We start from the raw sequence: 20,274 nt of genomic DNA, 5'->3' as shown, positions 1-20,274 counted from the left end.
GGGGAGGACATTTCCCCATCTGTAGAGAAGGGCTTCAGGCTTCCCCAAGGACTGGACATTCTGGGCCTGTGTCCACCTACCTGCCCACACTATAGAAATTCCTGATTTACTGATGTAGCATAAGTCCCCTCCTGGACCTGCAAAGGGTCCACTCCTCTACACTTGCACACGCACACACACACACAGTTCAGCCTCCCTGCAGGACTGTGCTGCGTGCTGCGGGGATTGGGGGGCTGTCCAGGCTGCTCCTCATCCTGTTCCCGGTGGAAGGCCTTGACTAGCCCTGCTGCCTCTTCCTGCAGCCTCAGCTCCAGCGCCAGCAGGTCTCAGCCCAGCCCCTGCAGCGTGGCCAGGCAGAAGCGTCTCTACTGCAGCCATGTGTGCCCATTGCTGCAGATGACCCCTGGGCCAGGGGTGCAGCACATCCAGCAGTCCCTCCCAGCCTCCCTGGCCAAAGCTGCCCAGCTCGCACCCAGATGGGGAGGATAGACCCCTGGCGGCCTTCCCAGTCAGCTCTGGGATGGTGCTCTGGCTGGCCAGCCGGCCAGTGAGGGGCATCTGAGGCTCATGGGATCCGTGAGCTTGGTGCCGTCCAGGCTCAGCTGTGCCCTCCTCCCAGGCTGCCAACCTGATTTTACCTTTAAGAGTCCCCATAGGAACTGGAGGAGGAGATAAAGAAAGGAAGGGAGGACAGGGCCTGGAGGGGAGAGCAGGGGGCGGAGGGCATTCGCTGAGCCAGGTGCTGTACTGGGCACCTTTGGGTGTGTGGCTCACTTAACCTCCCCCCTGCCCTGTCCCTGGGAGGCGAGAGCAGTCAGTCTCCCTATCTAACAGATGGGTACACTGAGGGACAGAGAGTGAGTGCCTCGTCTGGAGTGGAGCTGAAATGACCCAGGTCTTTTTAACCCCCAGAGCTGGTTCCTCCCCATGCCACCCCCGCCTCTCACACAGGGTTATCTGAGGAGACCTGAGTCCTCCCAGCAGGTTCCTCCATGTCAACAATTCTGGGTCACCCCACTGGACCCCTGTGTGCAGTCACCACCCAGCCACCCCGTCCCCAGCAGGGAGGGCAGCCTTGCTTCTTTCTCTAACTAGGTCCTGGAAGAGTGGGGTGAGGGGCCAGCCTGAGAGCTGCTCTGAGTGGGAGACCAGGGCTTCCTTCACCGCCTGGAAGCTGCACAGCACCACCACCGGCGTGGGGCCGACCCACATTGTGAACACGTGGCTGTGAGTCTGGGCCAGCTGCGGAGAGACGGGGTCTCAGGTTGCAGAGACAGCTCAGCTGACCCCATTCTCTGCACCTTCCTTTTGGCATGAATCCCCTCCTTCTCACACCCAGTACTCACCTTCTCAGAGCACTCACCACCCATTTATCAGATAAGCCAAACCCCAGGTTCCCACAGCGGGGGTGCCAGCGGGGGTCACATCACAGGCTCCCTGTGGGCTTAGCATAGTCAGGGTCCAGCACTTACACATGTGGTGTCTGATCATTGAACCTCAACAACCCTGGGAGTTGGGTATGTTCTACCCATTTTACAGATGATATTAAATTATCACTGTACTTTCTCCAGAGCTTAGTGTCCAGTGTGGCCTTTACACAGATTACTTTAGCTTTAGCACACCATCAGTGTGTATATGAGGCACGTATTTTATGACAATGGAGGCCAGGGAATTCCCTGGTGGTCCTGTGGTTAGGATTCCACGCTCTCACTGCTGGGGGCCAGATTCGATTCCTGGTGGGGAAATGAAGATCCCACAAGCTGCTCAGCACAGCCAATAAAAAAAGAAGAAGAGGAAGAAGAAAGACAAGAAAATGGAGGCCAATAAAGAAAGTGAAAGACCAGAACCTCACACCCAGGACCCATGACTCTCAGTGCAGTGCTTTTCGGGGAGCCTGGGAATCATGGTTATCGCATATCTTCAACCAGAATTTTAAAGAATACTTAGTTGTCATCGATGAGAGTTGAGCCTTGTCATGCAGAAGGGAATTGTCTCCAGCCCTCCAGCTCTCATTGGAAGTATGGACTGAAGCTGAAGGTGAAGCTCCTATACTTTGGCCACCTAATGCGAAGAACTGACTCATTCGAAAAGACCCTGATGCTGGGAAAGATTGAAGGCAGGAGGAGAAAGGTATGACAGAGGATGAGATGGTTGGATGGCATCACTGACTCAATGGGCATGAGTTTGAGTAGGCTCCAGGAGTTGGTGATGGACAGGGAAGCCTGGCGTGCTGTAGCTCATGGGGTCGCAAAGAATCAGACACAACTGAGCGACTGAACTGAACTGAACTCCAGTTCTCAGCAACAAATCAGTTTTGGCCTGGATTTCAAACCCCTCTCCTTGCAACAGAAGCCCTTCTACTGGTGGGATCCACCCAACCCAGAAAGGGCCTTAATGCCACAGCATTACTTGAGTATACCCTTGGGGGCCCCAATCTCCCCAATTCCCAACCCAAGTGGCTTTTCAGAAAATGGCTTCCAGCCACAAACAGCACCGCCTTGGAGCAGAGTCTGGTGAAAGAGTGTTCTCCATCTCGTTACGTTGGCAGTGGAGCTCTGCCTCAGAATCCTCTTGGCTGAGCTCTGGGCAAAGTCCTTACACTCTGTTTGCAGTCCCCCAACAGCCCTGCACTGGATAGATGAGGAAACCAAGGCTCGAGGCCATAACGTGAGTGAACGGCAGGAGCAGGATCCACCCTGATGTGTGTCTGAGCCCAGTTCCTTACTTCTAGTGTCCCTGTGCTGAGGGGGAGGGTCCATGTGCCCACCCCTCCGGAGGGCCTCCAACTCAGGACAGATTCCCTACCTGGAGCAGCGTTGCTGGGTGCAGCTGAAAGCTTAGTTGCCACAGGTTTCCAAGGATGGGGAAGGGGAAGGGACTAGGAGGAAGGTGGTTCCTTTCCCAGTAGATGATGTCGAATTTCAGGAGCAGGAAGGAGGCGGCCAGTAAAGCCAGCCAACTGAGCAGGGGGCGCATGTTGGGCCTGCACCCCCCTCCCCTTGGCCTCCAGCCCTGGCTGCAGTGTGCCCCAGCCGTTTCTTTAGTCCTCCCTGGCCACCCTCCTCTCTCCACTGCCTGACCTCTGCTTTTATGCCAGCACTCTCAGGCAGTGTCATGAAGGGAGGCAACCCCAGGAGTCTTCTCATAATGGAATAAATCCATTTGGTCACACTGGTCACACCCAGCCTGCTACTCAGCAGGGCCATAGGGCTCTGGCCTGCTACAGGTTGGGATACCTTCACTCCCAGAGCAGCCTCACCCCTGGCCCATGAAGCTCAGCCCCTCTCAGTTGACTGCCCAGGTCAATCCAAGGAAGATGGGGCAGTCACTGGCTGCGGTATGGTCTCCCCGCAGGAGATGCTCTTCTGGCTCAGCACGACGCCAACTGGGCTTGACTGTCTTGCTCCCCTCTGCCCAGGTGCTAAGCAGCCTCTCTGGAGGCCCCACCAACCTCCCAATCCCAGCCCCATCCTCTAGCCAGCTGGGACTCTTTACCTGCGCAGGGGTGACCACGTTTGTCACTTGTCACATTCTGTAACCTCTGCTTTTATCTCAGCTATCCTGGAGTCAGATGGTGAAGTCTAAATCCTAGTCCTCCCCTCACTGGCTGGGGACCTTGGGCAAGTTTTCAGCCTCCCCTGCCTTGGTTTTCTCATTCGTACGATGGAGATGTTAATTTTAGGCATGGCCTCAGAGAATTGTTGTGCCAGGTGTGGCAGGAAATAAATGGTATGCTCGAGTAAACTGAGGATAGTTTAATGAAGAGATGATGCAGGGAGCTTAAATCAGGTACTCTATGAACCTAGAGGGGTGCGATGGGGTGGGAGGTGGGAAGGAGGTTCAAGATGGAGGGAACATATATATACCTATGGCTGACTCATGTTGATGTATGGCAGAAACCTGCACAATATTATAAAGCAATTATCCTCCAGTTGCAAATAAACAAAAGTTAAAAAAAAAGATTTACAATGGTGTGTGGGCAGGGGTTAGGGGAATCACAAGGCACAGTGCAGTGCTCAGGGCAGCCACGTGGGGGAGTCCTGCCCACTAGAGAGGAGAAGGGCCTTGATTAATGGGTGCAGACTTTGAGTTCAGGAAGATGGAAAAGTTCTGGAGATGAATGGGGGAGATGGCTGCACAGCAGTGTGAATGTACTTAATGCCACTGAACTGTACACTTCAAAGTGATTTAAATTGTAAGCTTTATGTTGTGTACATCTTACCCCAATTTTTTAAAAAAAGTCAAGGGATGGAGATGTGAGCAGATCCTGGAGCCCATTGTTTGGTGGAGACCCCCCAGCAACTCTTGGTGGGTCACTGACCAGAGCTCTGGCCTTCAGTAGTGGGATGTAGCTGTTTATGGCAACCCTGCAGGAAATAAATACCCCATCCTCACTCTGCTCCACCCTCTGATGTCTCTAAAGTAATGTGCCTCCCAGTCTCCCATTGGTCAAAATCAATTAAAAACTGTAGAGCGAGAAACCCGGTAGCAAATGTAAAGTTGTGCTGCTGCTTTGGAAACAATCTAGTCCCAGATGGTTCGTCACAGCTGTGTGATCCAGCAATTCCACTCTCTAGGCATACACCCAAAAGAAATGAAAACATGTGTTCACACCAAGATGTGTACCCAAGTGCTCACGGCAGCATCATTTGTAACAGCCCAAAATGAGGAATGGTCCTCAGACCTCACTCTGCATGTGGAAACTCTTCACTACCTCCGTCCCCACAGTCAGGGCTTCTTCATGTCTTATGCCTTCATTCACACAGTTCTCTCTGCCTGGAGGCCCTTCTCACATGTCTCCTCCTCTGGAAGTTTCATCTGTCTTCAAGGACTATCTCATCTGGATATAATGACAAGGGTGCTCCCCCCACAGGACTGTTAGGAGGATGAGCTGAGACAATGCGAGATGAAAGTGCTTGTGAATAATGTACATGCCAGTACAAATATTGTCACTGCTGCAGTTTCCACAAAACTACTGCCTTCTGCTTTTTATACATTGCCTTCCCCTCTCCAACATGTCATATTCCTTCTTTCTCAAATTATTGCTTAAGAGATTAAGTGTTAGTGTGAAGTTGCTCAGTTGTGTCTGACTCTTTGCCACCCCATGGACGATAGCCAACCAGGCTCCAGGTCCATGGGATTTTCCAGGCAAGAATACTGGAGTGGGCTGCCATTTCCTTCTCCAGGGGATCTTCCCAACCCAGGAATCGAACCCAAGTCTCCTGCATTGCAGACAGACGCTTTACCATCTAAGCTACTAGGGAAGCTTAAGAGATTACACTTCTCTAAATGCCTCTCGAGCCAACCTCCCTAGTCTCTATCCACTCGCTCCAGACACCCAACCATCACCCACGATGGTCTTCATCTTGCTCTGGCTTGACTCCTTGGCTCTGCTAACTAAGTGTGCATCCACTCCCGTTTTTCTACAATATGACATGTTCCTAAGGGCAGATGCCTTATCTCCCCCTCTTTGGGTTTCTCCAACAGTGTCACCCGATTGCTCAGAGTCCCGAGTTGCCATTAGGTGATGTGGACTCACTAACAGAAGGACTGGTAGCCCCCGAGGCCAGTCCCGTGGCACTTAACGTTCCTGTGTGTGAGCAACCAGTGTTCCCTGCATGAGCGCTCCTCCGTGGTGGTCCTTCCTCACATCTAGACTTCAGCTTCATTCCCTTCTCTCCCTACTGCAGTTGGACGGGAGGGCTTGCAGTACCTCACATGTAACCTGGTAGAGCCTTCTGAGTGAATTCAGGTGGTTTTGGTGGTTTGGGCATTTGAGGATGGTGTTCTGGGGGTGGCTGGGGTGGGTGGTGCTGGCAGTCATGAGGGTTTTAATAGAGGCTGTTGCACAGATGCAGGGAGTTGGTCAGTGGCTGTGGCGGTGGCTCTGGTTTTGGAGACGGTGGTAGGATAGGAAGAGGGGTCTGCCATCTGCCTTGTGACCCACTGACCACATTCCAGTCAGGTCCAGATATATTCTGGGTGTCTTGGCTAGGAATGTTTCTCAGAGCCTCCTCGACAACAGATATATCCTTTGAAGCGTTTTATTCAAGAGACAGGCAACCTCCCCCTGATGGGAGATTGCCTGATCAACATTCCTAAGTGTGTTGAACTTTGACAAACTCCCCTCCCTCCCCAACTAACCCCCTGGTTCCGGAGGGGGGATGTGGCTCCTGGAAGAGACACACCCAGCACAAGGGCCCAGACTGCTGTCAGATTCTAGGCATGGCAGGCCCAGGGCACCAACCTGTTTCTCAGTGCTCAGCCAGGCCCTCAGTGTTGGGTTGTGGGGTGTGGGCTCCCCAGTAAGATGGAGGAAGGAGATCCACATGGTTCTCACTTAGAAGGAAGTTTCCACGCAGAGTGTCTGACCCTCAAGTTGTACCTTCCTAGCTGGCCTCCATATGATTCCAGTCACCATCGCCACCCAGGCTATCAGGCTCCCTGCTTCCTTGAATCAAGATTGCTGGGAGAAATATCAATAACCTCAGATATGCAGATGATACCACCCTTATGGCAGAAAGTGAAGAGGAACTAAAAAGCCTCTTGATGAAAGTGAAAGTGAAAGTGGAGAGTGAAAAAGTTGGCTTAAAGCTCAATATTCAGAAAACAAAGATCATGGCATCCAGTCCCATCACTTCATGGGAAATAGATATAAAAAGAGTGGAAACAGTGTCAGACTTTATTTTGGGGGGCTCCAAATTCACTGCAGATGGTGACTACAGCCATGAAATTAAAAGACACTTACTCCTTGGAAGGAAAGTTATGACCAACCTAGATAGCATATTCAAAAGCAGAGACATTACTTTGCCAACAAAGGTCCGTCTAGTCAAGGCTATGGTTTTTCCAGTAGTCATGTATGGATGTGAGAGTTGGACTGTGAAGAAGGCTGAGCGCCGAAGAATTGATGCTTTTGAACTGTGGTGTTGGAGAAGACTCTTGAGAGTCCCTTGGACTGCAAGGAGATCCAACCAGTCCATTCTAAAGGAGATCAGCCCTGGGATTTCTTTGGAAGGAATGATGCTAAAGCTGAAACTCCAGTACTTTGGCCACCTCATGCGAAGAGTTGACTCATTGGAAAAGACTCTGATGCTGGGAGGGATTGGGGACAGGAGGAGAGGGGACGACAGAGGATGAGACGGCTGGATGGCATCACTGACTCGATGGACATGAGTCTGAGTGAACTCCAGGAGTTGGTGATGGACAGGGAGGCCTGGCATGCTGCGATTCATGGGGTCGCAAAGAGTGGGACACGACTGAGCGACTGAACTGAACTGAACTGAACTAAGGCCAAGAGTGGACAAAACTCAGACTCCTGCCTCTTGTTCCTCTAGGAACAACTCAAATCAGCTAAAGATGTCTTAGCTAAGCACCTTCCCTGTGTGAGGTGTTTGCACATCGAATCCCTAAACCAATTCTTTCTACAGTACTGTGGAGGATGCTCCACCAAGCAGTTATGGTACAGAATCCCCAGAGAAAGAAAATCAAGCACGGCTTTCTTGACATAGAGAAGCCAGTTTTGGCCTAAGCCATCTTATAGTCTAAGCCTGGCCACAACACTGGCCCTTGAACAGATTTCAGTAATTAAGGATCTACAAGGAACAAAAGAATACAGAAACAAACAAGTGTTATCAGGCAAGAGAAGAATAAATAGCACTGGTAATATATGGGTTGTAAAGATTCCCAGCTCTGGGTCTCTGTTTTGATGGTAAACACTAGCCTCAGGGGCTCAACCACCAGATCAATGGAAGCCCCAGGGACCATGTTGTTGCCCTTTTCTGACCCTCGTGACTTTAGTCAACTGAAGCTTGGACTCTGAGGACCACCCAAGCCCCTTCATGAATCTGCATGTATCCTTAGCTTAAATTTCCCCAGTTTTGCTCTTGAGGAGACACTGCTTCGGGAAAGATCTCACAGTGTTCTCCTTACTTCTGCAGTTAATACCTCCTTCTCCTCTCCTGCTCTTTGGCTTGGGTTGTATCTTTTGGCTCTACAGCCACCACAACGCAAACCCAGGTTGGGCTAACGTTCACTGCTTCTGCTTCACGGATGAAGAAAGAAAGGATGAACCGATTTGCTCAAGAAAGTGGTAGGGCTACGATTCTAACCCAGGTTTCTGTCTCCAAGTTCAGTTTTCTTTTTCCACAGCTGTCTCCTATCTGGGAGGATGCCAACACACTCAAAATTAAGTTTATTAAAGGCCAGGAGAAAAACAGAAGTGAGAATCTCTGAGCCAGTCACACTTCCAGAGGTCCTGATGCAGTTGTAGAGGCCTCCCTCACAGGACCAGGCTGGCCCCAGGCCTGCCGCTGCACCCAGAAACCCTTTCTTCGGAACTAAGATGCCCTTTCCACTCACTCTTCCTTTCTCTGCGTTCCCCCATCCAGGGGGACTGCCTTCCAAGGCTTTTGAAGGAACAGTGGATAAGGACTACATATCACAATTCGGCTAAGGGGCCTGTGCCCCAGGCGGGAGCTATTTCCCCAAACAGACTGCTCCCTGCAATGTGACAGATGTCAGATAAAAGACTGCTTTCATCTCGAGATCCGCCCAAACCCGTGCCTAACCTGCACTCAGGGCCTGGAGGGTGGTCCCTTCCACACACACATTCCACAGGCACCAGCAAGTTCTGGGCTATCTGTAGCCCCAGCCCCACCTCTCCCTCTACTCTAGAAGGGAGGAGACAAAAATAAGGAGGAACAGAGACCACTGGATATAAAAGAACTGGGAAGAGGTGAGGGAGGAGAGGTCCCTAACTTTATCTCTGTATACAGGAACAAAGAGAGGGACTTGTGCTTCTTATATTTGTTTTGAATTTGCACAATGCACCTAGCGCCTACTGAAAGTGAGTGGGAACAAAAGCAGTGGGCTCTGGGTAGTTAAGGGAGGTCCTCAAAGAACTGGAGCTATTTCTGGGAAAGGTTGGGAGACCCCTGGATCCCTAACTAAAGGAGGGTCAGACTCAGAGACCAGACCCAGGCAACCTGGGCAAAGGCCAGCCTTCAGGGACATGCCCTGCTTTGCATGTTATAATAATAATAATTGTGTCTCTTTCATTTTCCAAAGGATCCCTGTTTGACCACTCCCCACAAATAGCCTCCAGCCTCAACTCTGAAAGTCTCCAGGCTTTGCAAGTGGGGAAATGATGACATGACATCTCACTGCAATGAAGTCTCAGCCTTGGGAATACTATTGAGTGTTCCAGTTCCCACAGGGAGTTGTTTTCTTTCAACCTCAATTTGAAGAGGGTGAGTGAAGCTGCAAAAGACACTCCCATGCCACTGTTTGCCCAGGTGTAGGATCCCAGGGTCAGGAGGAGGCTTGGTGTCTGAAGAGCATGGCAAAGGGCAGTCAATGCCCTCCCCACAGGAAAGCACATGGGCACACCCACATCCAGTACCCTCTGCCTCCACGGAGCTCCAGGGGCAGGTGAATTATTCACAAAATGGACCAATGTCTTTCTTATACTCAGCCTATTCCTTCCATGCAAACAAGATTTAGGAAAGCTTTTATTAAAAACACCAAATGCATTTTAAATGGTCAAACGGAAAGATCCAAAATCTTATGAAGGACACTGGAAATGAACTGGGACAGACGTCCTGACAGCGCCTGAGCTTCCTGTCAGCTGGAGTGAGTGGAGACACACTGTGCTCCAGAAACTCCATCAAGAAGCCAAGAGTTTTCCCAACAGCAGATCCTGAAAGGGGTTTCCTGAGTCTGCCACCTAGTAGACAAAGTTGTCAACAGAGATTTTCTGGAAGATGAGCAGCTTTCCGCATGGGCCCAACTCTGAGGGTGACTCCAATACTGACCAAGGACAAAGTATTGAAAGCAGAGAGAGGTGGTCTCTCTGTGGATACAAGGTGGCTCGCCTCAGGCAGTGTGATTTACGGGGAAAACCTGGCCATACCTAGGAATGGGTGGTATCACTTATCTCAGGCAAGCGTCGTTTTGCTTATCTACCTATGAATGCCAGTGGTTGTATCACATGGTGTGTGGCCAGGTCGGAGTGCCTATAGTCCTGATCAACTGCTGAGCTCCCAAAGGAGGCACCAAGGCTCCTCTAGGCAAGTAAAGAATCCACCTGCCAATGCAGGAGACACAGGAGATGTGGGTTTAATCCCTGGGTAGGAAAGATCTCTTGGAGAAGGAAATGGCAACCCATTCCAGTATTCTTACCTGGAGAATGCCATGGACAGAGGAGCCTGGCGGGCTACAGTCCATGGGGTTACAAAGAGTCGGACACAACTGAAGCGACTGAGCACAACACAGCTCTAGGGAAAACCCTTCTATTGATTGCTTCAAGATTTTGGCCTCTGTGAGGCAGCTTGGTGGGCTAGTCTGGACAGTTTGGGGCAGGGAACTCCTGTGGCTAGTCTCAGGGGGTACCCAGAGGCCTTTTTGGAGTGGCCCTGGGCTCACATCCTTGTATTAGATCTTTAGATCTTTCCACAATCAAGGTGAGAAGGCATGACCTCACGGTAAAGAACACTGCTGACAGGAGGAAAGGGTATCTGTAGAGCCCAGGGCAGAGCTGGTCCAGGCACCTCCCGGGTGATGAAAGATGCTGGCTGTTCTCTGGTGCTGGCTGCCTGGATCAAGAGCAGAGGATCACAGAGGAGGGAAGGAGGGGAAAAGAGAGAGAGAGAGACATTGTTTCTTCTTTTTCAAAGCTACCTGTGTCTGTTTTTGATCTCCAGCACTCAACAGATTTCCCAGCCCTTAATGAATGCTCCATAAATAGTTTGGGGCTAGGTGGGGGTGGGGGTGGAGGTGGGTGGGAAGAATCTGGTAGAAGCTAGAGTTCAGGTATTGGGAAGCTGGGAGGGAAGAGCAGCTTGGTCAGTAACATGGGAATGAGAAGTGAGGGCTCGCGATCCTTGAGGGCTTGGAGGGAAGGTCTCTCACAGGCCCCCGGGAAAGGGACACGTTTTCTGCCATCAGTGGTTAGACTAGCCCCCAGGACCGCAGCCTACTAGATTCTTTGTCAAGGACACAGAGGAAGCTCAGGTTCTGTCAGGACATCTGTCCCAGGTCAGAACAGTGTCCCTCATCCCTAGAACCAACTGTTCTGGGCAAGGTGAGTGTTTCTGCCCCAACAACTGAGTGCCCACAGTGCCTCCCTGGCTGGCACTGGGGTGGTCCCAGGTGGGAGATGGGGCTTCTCTTTAGGAAGGGGGCTGTGGGAGACCAGTTCCCAGTGCTGACAGTTCTCACTTGGCAGCAGCTGGCTTCATCTTCCTATGCTGAGTCCACCTGAGAGGGGTGGGTGGGAGTTGGCCTGGGCTCAGGTGGGAGACAGCAGCAGGAGCGGGAGAAGCTCCCAGGGAAAGAGGTGACTGCCTGCATACAGAAACACTTCATCTCCCTCGTGGGAGCTAGGAGGAGGGATGCAGCTCTGGAGCTATGCTTCAAGTGAGGTTACCAGGAGGACCCAGGGTTTTCAGGGCATATTTGATCAACAGTAACCAGAATTGGAAGGACTTCCTTGGTGGTCCAGTGGTTAGGACTCTGCGCTTCCACTGCAGGGGGCAAGGGTTCTATCCCTGTTCAAGGAACTAAGACTCTGTGTCCTGGGTGGCTGTGACCAAAAAAAAAAAAAAAAAGAATTGTAGCTGGAAGGAATCTTAGAGACCATATGGTCCAGCACATGCATTTATTTCTGAAGCAAGAGGACTACCTGTAGTTGGAATCAAACCATCTGGGTTTGAATTCTGTGTAATTTACCACATACTGCATGTGTGACCTGAGAGAACTTAATCTCCATGGACCTGTTTCCTCATCAGCAAAATGTGTTTAATGACACCTACGCAGTATAATTGGAGAAGGAAATGGCAACCCACTCCAGTAATCTTGCCTGGGAAATTCCATGGACAGAGGAGCCTGGTGGGCTACAGTCCACGGAGTCTGAAGAGTCAGACACGACTTAGCAACTAAACTACCACCACTACCACCCAGTATAATAACTGAGAAAATTAAATAAGGTCATATTGCTGGTACCTCTGCAGTGCTTGGCACACTGGTGCTCAGATAATTGAGTACTCTCGCTCCCAGTCGAAGGTGAAAACATTGATAGGTTATAAAGACCATTATGTTTAAAACCTTAATTAAAATATGATAAATCAATACCTATTATGAAATAGAGGATTTTATGAGACAAGTAGTTTGTTTCTGTACCTTGAAACGGGCTTTGCCAGGTCACGAATTCCCTGCAGCCGAGGTGGCTAGGTGTTTGCCAAAGCTGCTTTGTCCTCAAAGCAGTTTCGCCTCCTCGGCACACAGCTAGACGCTGCATGGCCTCTCCTGAAGCTAGGTGCAGCTACAGAAGTTGCGTTCTAACCACTGGAATTTGAGTGGAAGCAATACATACCATCCTTAGGCAGGGCCCACAAAAACTTCCTGCTCAACATTCCATGCTCTTTCCTCCCTGGTTTACTGCCCTTACACAGAGGAGCTGACTGAGGACTTCGAGGCCTAGAGGTCGGCAGAATGACTGGAGGGAGGAAGCCCGGGTGCAGAGTGAGTACAGGAGCAGGACTCTCCCTCTACACCTCCAGCACAACACTGCTCCGTGACAGGCGTGGGGTCATGGTGATAAGCTGCTCAAAGCTTGGCCGGTTAGAGCAGTTAGCATGCTCTGTCTGTTGGGATTCAGGGAATTATGAGCTGGGACAGCACAAAGTGGTGATGTGAAAATTGCCTTTAAAAGGCACAGTTCCTAAGGCACTAGCCTAATGCATTCCCCTTTTGCCTGGCAAAGAAATAAAGCCACTCTTTTCTTCTCCATTAAAAAAAAATCAATTTAAAGACAACATATGGAAAAATGAAAACGGAAACAACCTAAATATCCAGCAAAATTGGATTGTTCCTATGAACAGCGCACCAAAGCCATCTTCTCAGTCACACTGGCCAGCTTCTCTAAAATTTACCCTCTGGTACCCTTCCCTGTTTTATTCTTTTTCTTCCTTATCATTATCTAATATTCCACATATCTTACTGATTACCAGTTCTCCCAATAAGATGTAAACTCCATGAAGGCAAGGATGTTTTCTGTTTTACTCACTACTGTATTATCACTTCTTAGAACAGTGCCTGCCTTATACTATATGCTCAATAAATATTTTTTGAATTAAACAAATAAATGAACCTCTGTAAGAAAATGCTATAAAACTATTAAAATTATGTTTCTGAAGAATATTTGACATGAGAAAATATTCACAATATATTAGTTGAGATCATACAAACTGTGTATGTAAGTTATCCTAATTTTGTGTTTAACAAGTTCTATCTTAAATGAATAATGTTATGTGTTTAGAAAAAAGACCTGGAAAAATACAGATCTAATTGTTAATAGTGGTTGCCTTCTTTGTAGGATGTGATTAAGATGTATTTCCACTGTCTATATTTTTTAATGTTTAAGTGCTTTCTTAGTTTCTAACAAAAATGCATCCATAATATTTTTGATAATTTTTTTAAAAAGAAAAAAATACACGTTTAGAAAAAGCTATAGAGAATACAAGGTAACACTGGCTATCTTGGGTTGATGGATGCTTCCGTAGTGTTGTAAAACTACCTAAAAATGTAATGGCTTAAAAAAAGTCAATTTTGCTGAGAAATTTGGGCACAGTTCAGTGGGGTAGCTCGTCTCTAATCCACGAGGCATCAGCTGGGACTGGGGCTGGAAGTTTTACTCCCTAAATGGCCTCTTCACACACAAGTTGGATGCCTCAGTACTCCCTGGCCTCACTCTATCTCCACACGCTCCCTCATCCTCCAGGAACCCTCCATGTGCTCTGTAAATCTCACAAAATGCTGGTCTCCCAATAGCTGCACTCCTGACACAGTGGCTGGCTTCCAAGAGGCAGGAAGTGTGAGCCTCTAGGCTACAAAGGGGCTATGTGCAGAACTAGCAGAGAACCACCACATTCTGTGGGTTACAGTCATCACAGAGCCCACACTCAAGGGGGTGGAGAAATAGACCCCATCTCTTCATGGGACAGTGGCAAGGTCACAGTGCAGGAGAGCCCGTGAGATGGGAGACACTGCTACGGCCATGGCTGTAAAACACACTGCCATGGCAGGGTTCAGGCAATTTTGGGTTTCTTCACTGCATCTGTCTGCATTCTTCCAAATTTTGTACAAGAAGCATGCATTACTTTTATAATCAGAAAAAAAAAAAAAAAAAGCTCTTTAGAAAATATGGCACATGATCAGCAGGCAACCATCGGTGCAAGATCAGTTTTCAGTACTGAGCCTTTCTGTGACACAACCCCCCACCCCACCACCACCCCATGGCTCATTTTGTTTCAGTCTGGGCCTATTTCTAGGTGATCAGTCAGGAAAGGGGCAGCAGAGGAGCGGTCACATCAGTGAGCCACACCTCAAATGCTGGGCATTCTGACTTTCTGGTATTCCCCGTTGTTAGGGAATGTTTAACAGGAGGATTCCTATGTGCTGTTTCTCATAAATCCTCTGTTCCTTGTCAGTTTCTGTTGTCAGAAACTAGTGGAGCGGCAAGCAGCTCCCAGGACTGAGGTCATAGGATGAGACAGGCTTGAATCTCCTTCAGTAAACACTCTCCTTAGGACAAAACTGCTTAGTCTCGATCCTCTTTCTTGAGACATGGATTATCTCCTGACCTTGTGACCATTATTAATCCCTTGTTCCCTTGGTAATGGTTGCTGTACATTTGGTTTTCTGATCTTTATCATTGTCGAAAGAAATTTCTTATACAACAGCCTATATATACTCACAGAAAGATCATTAAAGCACCTTTGCTCCATCAGACAGAGAAGGCAATGGCACCCCACTCCAGTACTCTTGCCTGGAGAATCCCATGAATGGAGGAGCCTGGTAGGCTGCAGTCCATGGGGTCGCTGAGGGTCGAACACGGCTGAGTGACTTCACTTTCACTTTTCACTTTCCTGCATTGGAGAAGGAAATGGCAACCCACTCCACTGTTCTTGCCTGGAGAATCCCAGGGATGGGGAAGCCTGGTGGGCTCCTGTCTATGGGGTCGCACAGAGTCAGACACGACTGAAGTGACTTAGCAGCAGCAGCTCCATCAGAGCTTGGGTCCCCGTGTCTTTCTTTCTCGCTCACTCTCTCTCTCTCTCCTTCCCTCCAGCTCTCTCTTTCACCTTCTTATCGTCGACTATGGACCACCAGGTTCTGGTCCATTAAAGGACCCCAACACCCGTCATTCTATATAAGGCCTCTTTCCCCCAATGCCACTTCTTTGCCTTTGAAGAAATCAAATTCTTTTTTTGCCATGACCATAAAGAAAGTCTGTAACACTGATTTCTATTAACAAATATCCACTGAGGCACCATTCAAGAGTTGGCTAAGTAGTGTGATACTTATTAAGCACCTTCTGTATGTAAAACATAATACTTAAGCCAGGAATTAAAAGGTATACAAAATGTACCTTATAATTAAGGGTATATTTAATAAGATTATTTACTGCCTTCAAATTTATATTCATGGGATGAAATATAAGGAAACAACCAGCCATAATATACAAAGCAAAAGGAAATAAACCTTAAAATAGATTTGTGAGCAAAGTGTTGTAGGAACCAAGAGGAACTTGGTTTTAAGAGAAAGGCTTTGTGCAAGGAATAGTATTTGAACTGAATTTAAGATTCCTCTGCTCATGGAATTCTCCAGGCAAGAATACTGGAGTGGGTAGATTCCCTTCTCTAGTAGATGTTCCTGACTCACGGATGGAGCCCAGGTCGCCTGCATTGCAGGCAGATTCTTTATCATCTGAGCCACCAGAGAAGCCTAAGAAGGAAAACATGGATTTGTTTGACAAGAGAAGATCAAGGGATTCCAGGTTGAGAAAATATTAAAGATTTAAAGTGAAGTGAAGTCGCTCAGTCATGTCTAACTCTTTGCAGCCCCATGGACTGTAGCCTACCAGGCTCTTCTGTCCATGGGATTTTCCAGGCAATAGTACTGGAGTGGATTGCCATTTCCTTCTCCAGGGGATCTTCCTAACCCAGGGATCAGACCCAGGTCTCCCACATTGTAGACAGATGCTTTACTGTCTGAGCCATCAGGGAAGTCCCAGTAAAGATTTAGAGGTGTGAAAATATTGACTTGGGCTTCCCTGATGCTCAGAATCCACCTTCCAATGCAGGAGACATGGGTTAGATCCCTGATCCCAGAAGATCTCACATGCCTTGAAGCAATTAAGCCCGTGAACCACGACTATTTTTTTTTTTTTTTCCGCCACAACTACTGAGCCTGTGCTGTTGAACCCAGGCGCCGCCCCCACGTTCGAAAACTACCGAAGCTTGTGTGCCTAGAGTTGGTGCTCCAAAATAAGAGAAACCGCCTCAGCGAGAAGCCTGTGCACTGCAACCCGAGTAGCCCTCAATCACTGCAACTAGAGAAAAGCCTTCACAGCAATGAAGACCCAACACAGCCAAAAATAAATAAAATTTAAAAATAAAATATTGGCTTATTTTTAGGAATACTGAGTAGAAAAGGAGGGTTGGAGCCAGATAATGAACACCCTGACTGCCAAACTCAGAAATATAGGCCACCTACAGGTAATTGTCTCCTGAAGACTTTTGGAAGGTAAAATATTTGGTCAACTTGCATTTGGGTTTGTATTTTGGAAGTGGTATATACAATGATTTGGAGAGGACAACTGCGGCAGGAAGACTAGCAATAAGGCTGTAACTACAAAATTAAAAAAAGAAAGGGAGGGGAGTCTAAATTATGGCAAAAGGAGAGAAGGGGGTGGTGATGGTGACGCATAGGACCTGAAGTGACTAAGTTTATTGGGAAGCGGCAGGAGAACTGATATAACTAAAGCCTTTTCAGGCTTCTAGCCTGAAAGACTTAAGGAAGTCAGAGGAGCCACTAATTAAGACAAGGAACACTGATTTTCAACAGGCTGTTTGAGGGGCTTGGTGCTCAGTGGAGGCACTCAGCAGGCAGCAGAGACTGGTCCGAAAGACAGGCCAAGCCCATAGTTGAAGGTCTGTCACTGTGCTGCCGGGGGTGAAAGAATCCAGGCAAGAAGAGCAAAGGGCAGAAGGCAAGGCAATGCCTCCTCCTAAAGGGACAAAGCAGGTTACAGAGGTGGGAGGAGACCCAAGATAGAATAGAATGGAAGGAGGGGAAGTCAGTGTCACATGCAGCAGCGAGCTTTGCTAGGATGACCATGCAGGGCTCCTTCTGCCACCCTTGTTACCCTTCTTAAGGGCACTTCCAGTGCATCCAAAAAAGTGGTTGCTTACCTTGGTGCCATCCAAGAGAACTTTCCACAACACTGAGAACGTTCTATTAAATATGTTTGTGTAGCCACAGGTGGTGACAAAGCACTTGAAATGTGACAATTGAGGAACATTTTTAATTTAAGAGCTGAGCCCCTTAATTTTTATGACACTGGTTTATAAAAAGGGGTGGGTTTAAGATACGATTTCTGATGACTCAGCAGTTCAGTTGCTCAGTCATGTCTGACTCTTTGCAACATGGAGTTCATGATTTCATGGAGGATGTGTCTCTATGGTGTGGACACAAGCACAGAAATAGCTAAAGAATGTGGTATGCTTGCAAAACATTTTTCAATAGTTTTCTTCTGTAAGATAAGATAGACATTATGCTCCAATTTTTCTGAGGAAGAAGCTGAGATTCAGGCAGGAAAAGCGGCAGGTCCAAGTTCCTATGGTCATCCATGGGAGGTGATGGATGGTCCTCCCAGTGCCTACGGCCAGGTTATTCCTGTCACACCAGATGAGAGGAAGTCAGCAGACAAGAGCGATGGGAAAAGGACACGCAGGTGACTTAGATGGAGCCAGTTGGATGGATGGAGACCCCAGTGATGCCCACAGAGTGGCTGTAAACAGCCTGAAAGACCCAAATTGAACACAGATGAAGGAATTCATCTGTTTGAAACAGGGGAGCTGTGTGAAATTAGACTGAAAAGGTGAGCATGTGATTAACATCAATGACAGATTGAGTCAGAGTACAAGTCAGGATGGATCAGGAAAATCCTGCAGGTAGTTAGATATTTGGGAGGTTCTTCCAATGTAATCCCAGCTTGAGGAGCTGAGGACCTGGGTTAGGGGCTGTTCAGTTCAGTTGCTCAATTGTGTCCGACTCTTTGTGACCCCCATGGACTGCAGCACGCCAGGCTTCCCTGTCCATCATCACCAACTTCCAGAGCTTGCTCAAACTCAAATCGAGTCAGTGATACCATCCAAACATCTCATCTTCTGTCATCCCCTTCTCCTCCTGCCTTTAATCTTTCCCAGCATCAGGGTCTTTTCCAATGAGTCAGTTCTTCGCATCAGGTGGCCAATACAAAGTATTGGAGCTTCAGCTTCAGCATCAGTCCTTCCAGTGAATATTCAGGACTGATTTCTTTTAGGACTGACTGGTTTGATCTCTGCAGTCCAAAGGACTCTCTCAAGAGTCTTCTCCAACACCACAGTTCAAAAGCTTCAATTCTTCAATGCTCAGCTTTCTTGTGGTCTCTTACATCCATACATGACTACTGGAAAAACCATAGCTTTGATAAGATGGACCTTTGTTGGCAAAGTAATGTCTCTGCTTTTTAATATGCTGTCTAGGTTGGTTATAGATTTTCTTCTAAGGAGCAAGCGTCTTTTAATTTCATGGCTGCAGTCACCATCTGCAGTGATTTTGTAGCCCAAGAAAATAAAGTCTGACACTGTTTCCATCGTTTCCCCATCTATTTGCCATGAAGTGATGGGACCGGATGCCGTGATCTTCATTTTTTTTAATGTTGAGTTTTAACATTAAAACTTTTTTTAATGTTAAAAAAACATTAAAAAAATGTTTTTTACTCTCCAGCTTTTTTACTCTCCTCTTTCACTTTCTTTCTTTCTTTTTTTTTTTATTATTAAATTGTTTATTCTCCTGCAAGGCTGTTGCTTCACTGTATAAAAATAGCACCAGCAAACACAGTGTATTGCAAAATTAAGATAGTAATATTCTTCACTGGACACTATACAACTAACAAACTTTTCTCCACTGGCAGTTATTTCTAGTGGAAAGATAATTTTGACCCAAATCCAAGGATAGCTGTAAGCAAGTTATAAGTCATATAAGGTTTAGAATAACCATGTTATCCTTGAATTACATAATTTTTGTAATTAGTTTTACCAGAGATAATTTCAGGAATTCTGAATATTATAACTGGAGTCTAGCCTAAAAATCACAGGATGCTGTGGAAAAAGATACAGTGTTTATCTGAAGTCATTAGAAAGTTAAAGGGTATTTTCTTCAGGAAATATTGTTACAAGTAGTTTCTTTTGCTAAAAGTTGCTTTCTAAATATCTGTCCACCACTAATTTAAGACAACTATGCTAGATTAAGTTGTTTCAAAGTAGTTTATTTAGGGGTTCCAGTTTCACTCCTCAATAGATTTTATGTATTTCTCATATGCTTCTTCACTCATTAGTTCATCTAGTTCTGAAGGGTTACTGAATGTCATCTTGATCAGCCAACCATCTTTGTAACAAGACTTGTTGACAAGTCCTGAATTTTCTGCTAGAGCTTTATTAATTTCAGTTACTTCTCCTGATAGAGGAGAGTAGAGTTCACTAGCAGCTTTCACATTTTCCAAAGCACCAAACTCCTCTTGTTTGTTCAACTTTGTCCCAACGTCAGGCAGACTACAGTAAACATCTCCCAAAGCTTCCTGTGCAAAATTGCTGATTCCCACTGTTCCGACACCATTTTCTGTTGTTACCCATTCGTGTTTTTCTGTGAATTTACGCACCGACAGCAGAGCAGGGCCGGTGCGCAGCTCCCAGACGGCACCCGCTCGCAGTCCCCAGGGCCGCGGCGAGCAGGGCGCGTTGGGTGCCGAGATGGCGCGCAGGCTACCAACCGCGACCCGCACGCTCCGCGCCGCGCGCAGCGCCATGTTCGCACGGGTGCCTCCTCTTTCACTTTCAAGAGGCTCTTTAATTCCTCTTCGCTTTTTGCTGTAAGAGGTGGTGTTATCTGCATATCTGAGGTTATTGATGACTCAGCAGAACTGATACCAAATAGTTTAAAAGCTTTCTGCATACAATATGACATATTGAGAAATGTTAGAATGAGTACCCTTTTGAATGGGCACTTAATTCTCAATAAATTAATCTGAATGAATTGGCTGAAAGAGCAATTACATTATTTGGATTGCTGAGAACCCTCAACAAACTGTTCATTTAAAATATTTCTCCACAACCACCGATCTCACTACACCCTTCCCACTTCCGACTCTTATTAGCAGCACAGGAGCTTGAT

At 47.7% G+C, this 20,274-nt stretch overlaps 2 protein-coding genes across 2 annotated transcripts in view; both read right to left on the bottom strand.

Moving 5' to 3' along the window:
• PARL (presenilin associated rhomboid like) overlaps positions 1-20,274 on the bottom strand; it is a 138,088-nt gene that overhangs the window by 71,203 nt on the left and 46,611 nt on the right. The gene's annotated exons all lie outside the window — the stretch shown is intronic.
• On the bottom strand, positions 19,357-19,909 carry LOC129643815 (glycine cleavage system H protein, mitochondrial-like). Its single transcript, XM_055568933.1, has one exon. It carries the CDS (start codon positions 19,907-19,909, stop codon positions 19,391-19,393), a length of 519 nt encoding a protein of 172 aa, XP_055424908.1. The 3' UTR covers positions 19,357-19,390.

Source organism: Bubalus kerabau, chromosome 2 (assembly GCF_029407905.1).
Source record: "Bubalus kerabau isolate K-KA32 ecotype Philippines breed swamp buffalo chromosome 2, PCC_UOA_SB_1v2, whole genome shotgun sequence".
Classification (NCBI taxonomy): domain Eukaryota; kingdom Metazoa; phylum Chordata; class Mammalia; order Artiodactyla; family Bovidae; genus Bubalus; species Bubalus kerabau.
Note: the sequence above shows the minus strand (reverse complement) of the source record. Positions and strands in the feature narration are given on the sequence as shown.